Source organism: Penaeus vannamei, chromosome 36 (genome assembly GCF_042767895.1).
Source record: "Penaeus vannamei isolate JL-2024 chromosome 36, ASM4276789v1, whole genome shotgun sequence".
Lineage (NCBI taxonomy): Eukaryota > Metazoa > Arthropoda > Malacostraca > Decapoda > Penaeidae > Penaeus > Penaeus vannamei.
This window is the reverse complement of record NC_091584.1, coordinates 19,912,062-19,920,240: the sequence shown is the minus strand read 5'-3', so window position 1 is coordinate 19,920,240 and position 8,179 is coordinate 19,912,062. Positions and strand designations below refer to the sequence as shown.

The following is an 8,179-nucleotide window of genomic DNA, read 5'->3' as shown; positions in this document are numbered from 1 at the left end:
CGCTAAACCTCCTCCTCCTCCTCCCCTCCTCCTCCTCCTCCTCCTCCTCCTCCTCCTCCTCCTCCTCCTCCTCCTCCTCCTCCTCCCCTCGTCCTCCCCTCCTTCTCCTCCTCCCCTCCTCCTCCTCCTCCCCTCCTCCTCCTCCTCCTCTCCCTCCTCCTCGTCCTCCCCTCCTCCTCCTCCTCCACCTCCTCCACCTCCTCCCCTCCTCCTCCTCCACCCCCCCTCCCTCCTCCTCTTCCTCCACCCCCCTCCTCCTCCTCATCTCCCTCCTCCTCGTCCTCCCCTCCTCCTCCCCTCCCCCTCCTCCTCCTCCTCCCCTCTCCTCCTCCTCCTCCTCTCCCTCCCCTCGTCCTCCCTCCCTCCTCCTCGTCCTCCCCTCCCTCTTCTCCTCCTCCTCCTCCTCCTCCTCCTCCTCCTCCCCCCCCCCTCCTCCCTCTTCCCCCCACTTCCTCCTCCACCACCACCAACAGCAGCAACAGTTTACATCTCTTTATCCCCTCCTCCGTCACCACTTCCCCCCCCTCCCCTTCCTCCTCCCCCTCCCCTTCGCTCCTCCCCCTCCCCTTCGCTCCTCCCCCTCCCCTTCCTCCTCCCCCTCCCCTTCCTCCTCACCCTCCCCTTCCTCCTCCCCCTCCCCTTCGCTCCTCCCCCTCCCCTTCCTCCTCACCCTCCCCTTCCTCCTCACCCTCCCCTTCCTCCTCCCCCTCCCCTTCCTCCTCCCCCTCCCCTTCGCTCCTCCCCCTCCCCTTCGCTCCTCCCCCTCCCCTTCCTCCTCACCCTCCCCTTCCTCCTCACCCTCCCCTTCCTCCTCCCCCTCCCCTCCCCCTCCCCCTTCCTCCTCCCCCTCCCCTCCCCCCCTCCCCTTCCTCCTCCCCCTCCCCTTCCTCCCCCTCCCCTCCCCAAAACTCATCAGACAAGTGGCTGAACCATTCCTAAAGTAGGTATTCATTAAGTAGTTAAATATATGAACCATTTCCAAAATAAGTAGAAAAGTAAACAGAAAAATAGGTGAACCATTCCAAAAGTAATAAAGAAAGATAGAACCACTCCCCATACTAAGTAGAAAAGTAGATGAACCACTTCCAAAATAACCCGAAAATTAGAACCGCTCACAGAATAAGTAGAAAAGTAGACGAACCACTCCCATACTAAGTAGAAAAGTAGATGAACCACTTCCAAAATAACCCGAAAATTAGAAAATAAAAAATAAAAAATAAGTAGAAAAGTAGACGAACCACTTCCAAACTAAGTAGAAAAGTAGATGAACCACTTCCAAAATAACCCGAAAATTAGAAAATAAAAAATAAAAAATAAGTAGAAAAGTAGACGAACCACTTCCAAACTAAGTAGAAAAGTAGATGAACCACTTCCAAAATAACCCGAAAATTAGAACCGCTCACAGAATAAGTAGAAAAGTAGACGAACCACTCCCAAACTAAGTAGAAAAGTAGACGAACCACTCCCAAACTAAGTAGAAAAGTAGACGAACCACTCCCATACTAAGTAGAAAAGTAGATGAACCACTTCCAAAATAACCCGAAAAGTAGAACCACCTCCTGAATAAGCAGAAAAGTAGACGAACCACTCCCAAACTAAGACCTTTCTCCCCCCCCCCCTCAGAGCCAGCAGCATGAGAATCCTTGGCTTCGTGGGCGTGATGCTTCTCGCGCACCAAGGTAAGTGGGGAGGTCTTCGGCTGCCCGTGTTGTCCTTTCGTCTCGTTCTTTGTTCTCTTTATTTTCCTCTTCTTCCTCTTCATCGTTCTTCTCTTTATTCTCCTCTTCCTCCTCCTCTTTGTTCTTCTCTTTATTCTCCTCTTCCTCCTCCTCTTTGTTCTTCTCTTTATTCTCCTCTTCCTCCTCCTCCTCCTCTTTGTTCTTCTCTTTATTCTCCTCTTCCTCCTCCTCCTCCTCTTTGTTCTTCTCTTTATTCTCCTCTTCCTCCTCCTCCTCTTTGTTCTTCTCTTTATTCTCCTCTTCCTCCTCCTCCTCCTCTTTGTTCTTCTCTTTATTCTCCTCTTCCTCCTCCTCCTCTTTGTTCTTCTCTTTATTCTCCTCTTCCTCCTCCTCCTCCTCTTTGTTCTTCTCTTTATTCTCCTCTTCCTCCTCCTCCTCCTCTTTGTTCTTCTCTTTATTCTCCTCTTCCTCCTCCTCCTCCTCCTCTTTGTTCTTCTCTTTATTCTCCTCTTCCTCCTCCCGCCCACTTCGTCCTCCTCCTCCACTTTGTTCTTCTCTTTCTCCTTCTCTTCCTTTTCCTCCTCTTTGTTCTTTTCCTGCTCTTTGTTCTTCTTTTTATTTTCCTCTTCCTCCTCCTCCCCCTCTTTGTTCTCCTCCTCCTGCCCCCTTCGTCCTCCTCCTCCTCTTTGTTCTTCTCTTTCTTCATCTCCTCCTCTTTATTCTCCTCGTCCTCCCCCTCCTATTTGTTCTCCTCTCCCTCCTCTTCCTCCTCCCGCCCCCTTCGTCCTCCTCCTCCACTTTGTTCTTCTCTTTCTCCTTCTCCTCCTCTTTGTTCTTCTTCTCTTTCTTCATCTCCTCCTCCTCCTCTTCCTCCTCCTGCCCCCTTCGCCCTCCTCTTCTCTTCTTCTCCTCCTCTTCTTCCTCTTTGTTCTCCTCGTCCTCCCCCTCCTCTTTGTTCTTCTCTTCTCCTCCTCCTCTTCTTCCTCTTTGTTCTCCTCGTCCTCCCCCTCCTCTTTGTTCTTCTCCTCTCCCTCTTCCTCTTCCCCCTCCCCCTCCTCTTTGTTCTTCTCCTCTTCCTCCTCCTCTCCCTCCTCCTCTTTGTTCTTAAATATTAATCAGCTGTTGTTTGAGTGCCTATTATTTCAGTTTTTATTTTGATAATAATCTAAAATAGACAATTAGATAACTAAAATAACGTCTTCCTTCATAATTTTTTTTCTTTTTAATTCACCAAAATTTATTTTCGGTTCGAATTTTACTCCAGAAATTTATATTCGTTGCTTTGTTGTCTGTTGCTGTTATTATCTACTCAAATGCCTCTTTTCTTTGCAATCTATTTTATGATATACAGATTTTAGCGTTTAATCTTGAAATTCCTGTAATTGTAATTTGCCATATAAACGTGCTTCATTCTACAAATCTGCATTCTCTTTTAAATTCGTTTTTAGCGTATATGTATATTTTAAAATCTATTCCATGAGGCACCTGTTTTATTTTTTTTTATCTATTATGTATTAATTTTCCTTCCCCCTTTCCAGCCTCGGCTTGGTTCTGCTACAGCCACAACCCTGGCGATGAAAGCTGGTCGGTTGTGCCTTGTTTCTCCGGTTCCTGTTACTCGGTGGGAGCAAAACTCTGTAAGCCCCCCCCCCCCCGCCCCCCTTTTTACGATAATCCGTTTGATTATATTTTGTTTTCATGTCAGATAAGATAGAAAAAAAACTGTTTTATTAAATTCTTATTTTTTTTTTTTTATTACTTTCAACAGTTCTCTTGATTAGAAAATGATCATAATTAAACAATAGATTTTTTTCTCAACAGTTCTCTTGATTAGATAGTTATGGACATGCGTAAAACACGTCATATATATTATTACTTGATTAGAATCAAACAAGAGTTGATAAAATCTCGTATTAGAATGAAACAAGAGGCTAAAATCTCGTATTAGTTAGAAAGAATTGTATACATTTTTTTTAACTCGCATGATGCCAAAACGATGAAGCATTTCCTACAATCGCAAAACCGCAGATAAACTTATTCTCGTTTCCTCCCTCCTCCCTTAGTGGGCTTCGGCGACGCCAAGAAAGGCTGCGCAGACGATGTGCATGCGAACGTCTGTGAGGCAGCCAACCTGAAAGGCCTGGCTTCGCAGCACGTGTGTTTCTGCAACTCCATCCTCTGCAACAGCTCCTCCGACGTGGCCCCGTCTCTCCTGTTGCCTCTTCTGGTTCTGGCTTACTTCCTGTGGGTGTGAATGGAGACCGGTGTTGCTCGGCGGGTCGACTGTGTCCATTTAAAGTTTTGAGGATTCGTCGTCGTCCTCCTCTTTGTTCTTCTCTTTCTCCTTCACCTCCTCCTCCTCTATCTCCTCTTTGTTCTTCTTCTCCTTCACCTCCTCCTTCAACCTCCTCTTCCTCCTCCTCCTCCTCCTCCTGTTTGTTCTTCTCTTTCTCCTCCTCCTCCTCCTGCTCCTCCTCCTCCTCCTCCTCTTCCTCCTCCTCCTCTTTGTTCTTCTCTTTCTCCTCCTCCTCCTCCTCCTCCTCCTCCTCTTCCTCTTTGTTCTTTCTCCCCCTCCTCTTCCATCTCCTCCTCATGAGTTTCCTGCATAGAACTCCTGCTGTTTTTTATTGATTTTCTCATGTTATTTGGATACTTTAGAGCCATCGTTCAGACCAACCTTGGAGGCGCCTCATAGATTCTAAAAGGAAGACAATATTTTTGCCTCAATGATCTGCTTACACTGCTCGGACTATCAACTACAAGGAACCACATATTTTATACAATTTGTCACTGTGATAATCTTAATGCTCTTGTAAAATTCCTAAATAGTAGGGTGGTGAAGATATACTGAGGACATGCAGTATTTATGCCACCAGGTGTGTGAATACCCTGTTGCTATCCCCAAAGTACTTGACAGGAATTCCCGCTGGAAATTAAGGCTTTTGCCTCTATTTCATATTTCTATACCGTGTGCTTCCATTTAGTTTCGTTTTCCATGCTGAAATGTAACTAATGTATTAAATTAAATGTTCAAATAGGTTTTTTCTATTTTATAATGGAATTTCAAAAGGGTTAACCCAATTCTATGTTTAGGGTGATAATACCCAACTGTGCAGTGCATTACATTTATATATATCTATATATATTTTGACGTTGTCCACATATTCTAAGAATGTTCAACAGGATCTAGTTACATGTTAAACTAGAATAAGCTTTCTTTCAGTTTAGAAAAATGTAAATAGTACATTTCAAGCTTAAGAATAACTATGCAGTGTATTTTACATTGAAGGGTCCTTGCAACAAATAATATAATACATGTGGTATTTGAAAGAAAAGTTTTACAGTGTAAATCAAACATATTCTGAATCTGCAAGATCATAACATTAGCATATAATTTGGACATACTTTGGGTATTTTACAAACCTCTTCCTCAACGATATGAAGCTTTTATACCAGGAAATTTGGATGTCTGGAAATGCATATTTTCACAGCTGATGAATAGAATCCAAGCGATGTATTTTTTAAACATTTCAGTGTAAATGTTTGTTTTTTGTTTACATTTTAATGATGTTCAAGTACAATTTGACATACTCAAAAGTAATTGAAGCTTATCAAACCAATATTTTGTCTTCAAAAATAAATTTGTAGAAAAACATTCGCTTTTTGGTTTATAAACCTTAATTTGAGAATACATACGTGTTAATAGAAGAATAACGGTAGCATGCAAAATAAATACAAACTATCTTAAGAATCAAATTTTAAGTACAATCAATTTTCAAAATATGAAAACTCGTTTCAAATATATATGAATTTTAACAATTCAGCAGAATATAATTCTTTACACTTTACCAGATTTATGGAAATAAATCTTTTCATATTCTGTATTTCTATTAGTATTGTTGATTACATACTAATAATCATAACGACAAAAATGTTGATGAGAACAGTAATAATATGAATAACATTAGAAAAGCTTTTCCCTAAAATTCAACGAATGGGAAAGCGGATAAGGCTACACAGGGCCAGCTAATATATCCATAAAACCACAAAACAAAACAACAGTGAACAATGCAATTGCTAAGCGGTACTGGATATGGAGTTGCTCTCACTGTATCTCTGATGTATTGCTTCTATTATGACAAGTAGTATTATCATACTCGTTACTTCTGCTGCTTTTGATGTCAAATTAATTGTATTGTCCTTGTTACATATCGTCACTATCGTTTTCATTGACACCATTATCTTTAACTCCATTATCATTATCCTAATTGTTTCAGTATTGTCCTCATCATTATCCTTATCATTATTACATAATCGTCGCCTTCAACATGCTTTGTATGAATATTTCGTGATGATTTTCATCTCTGCCATTCTCATTATCATTGTATCATCATTATCTCCACTTCGTCTCTATCTTCATCTGTATTTTCAACAGTCGTCGCCATCACAATCATCATGACAATAAATGTGAAAATTTCGATAGTTACTGTGTTAAGTTGACAGTTTTCTATAATGCAGTTTAACGCGCGTTTTCTGTAATACACTATAGGGATGACTAATATATTTTTGACATTTGTACCTATGCTTTGATAAAATAAGACGTTTTCCGGGAAATGTAGTTCCCTTTGACTTTCATGATCTGAATACCTATATAATGAATATTATAACGACTATTACTAGATTTTTTGCATGTCATTATATTTTAAGAACAAATTCAGCTCATATGTAACACACATTTTACTTTTGTTAAAAAATTCACACTTCTTTCATTTGTACACAAAGTAAACGAATAAATATGGTCTGATTATTAAGGCAAATGTTGAAAATGTTGAGAGTGGGTATGGTGAGAGGGACTAGTCCGATGGTTATGATGAGGGTTGAGCATTGTGAGAAAGATGGGTGTTATGAGGGAATGGTTATGGTGTATATGGTGAGGGAATGATTATGGTGAGGAGATCGATACACTGTGAGGGTGGTATGGTAAGGGATAGATTGATAATAGTAACAAAAACAATCATAGTAATAATAACGATAATAGTAATAACACACACACACACAAGCACGCACACACAACCACATACACACATGCACACACACACAAGCACGCACACACACAACCACACACACACCCGCACGCAAACGTCGCCCATAAGTGACGAGATAACTTCATTATTAAATTCAATATCCAACTTAGAAACAAATTTAAGTTCATGAAAAAACTAGGAGTCGTAGTTTTATTCGCAGGCGTTAGTGCCTCTGTCATTGCGATTTTTATCTTATATGTTAATAAGATGAAAACATTCAATGAGAATGATGGCCCGCGAATTTCAAAAGACCAGCACGTCCAGGTGGACCAACAACTATAGGACATTGAATTGTCCTTCGTGGAGACTCGCTAGGAAAGATTCGGACTCGAGATGCTCATCAACCTGATCTTCCCCGGCATCTTCGAGGTTCCCGAAGTAGAGTTCATGTCCCCCACCCTCGTCATGGACGCTGATCAGTACGACTCATTAAGCCAAGATGACTCGCTTGCCCTGTATGAGGAGAAGGTCGAATACCTCCGACGGGTCGAGGAGATTCTCGCCCGCATGTAGGAGGAAAAGGGATTCCGACGACAGGCCTTGGTCTGGGCGGCGTGCTTGGGGTTGGCCTGCGCTGCGGTCGCCTGCTCAGCCATTTCCTGCGTTATTGCAGCACGCTGTGTTTTTGTTCTAGCAGCGGTGAGGGAAAGCCACAGCCAGACACAAAACCTGGCCCAGAACGAGAACCTGAGCTAGACCCAACGCCTCAGCCGCAACTAGAAGAAGAAGCTCAGAAAGAGAAAACAGAGCGAGGCCAATAACGCTGCCTCCTCTAACCTCCCGATGACGTTGACCAGACGCGGGGCCATTTGGGGCCTTTTCAGTGGGCTTCTGGTCTTCGTCAGCACCCCCTTCAAGAATCTTTTAGATTAATTCAAGAATTACGAGGCCGAGACCGCCGCAGCAGTCTCGAGACCCAGGCCCAGAAGAGTGGCAGGGAAGGGAAAGGGGGGAAGGAACAGAAAGAGGAAGAATGCCTCCTCGATGTCTTGCGTCAGGAAGAGACGCCAAGCCACGTGGCCAACTGAGGCCCCTGGCATGACAGGCCCGATCACCTTCGGCCTGCAAGGTGATGAAGGAGGGATGTGATGAGGCGAGGAAGTTGGGCGACACGCGCACTGGCGCGGCAGGCCCGGAATATAATGAATTAATTAAATAAGAAAAAAGCATACATATATATATATATACATACATACATAGCAATATGCTACTGTGATTAAATCTATATCAATCTGCCTTTCTATCTGTTCATCCATCTATTTTTATACTTCATCCATCTCTTTATATATGTATATCTATCTATCAAACATAATGATGATTGTCGAAAAAAAAACTTTTCGCTTATGAGGATTTTTACATTAATTCAGGTAATTATTATTGACAATAATGATGATAATTATGATGATAATGACAATG

General features: G+C 42.8%; 1 protein-coding gene across 1 annotated transcript; it reads left to right on the top strand.

Annotated features, from left to right (window-relative positions):
- Nucleotides 1-1,623: 1,623 nt before the first annotated feature.
- LOC113806635 (uncharacterized) lies at nt 1,624-5,334 on the top strand (the record flags this gene model as incomplete). Its single annotated transcript, XM_070114815.1, is given in 3 exon segments — nt 1,624-1,679; nt 3,218-3,316; nt 3,743-5,334. Coding segments are annotated over 3 exon segments (336 nt in total). The 3' UTR covers nt 3,934-5,334.
- Nucleotides 5,335-8,179: the final 2,845 nt, after the last annotated feature.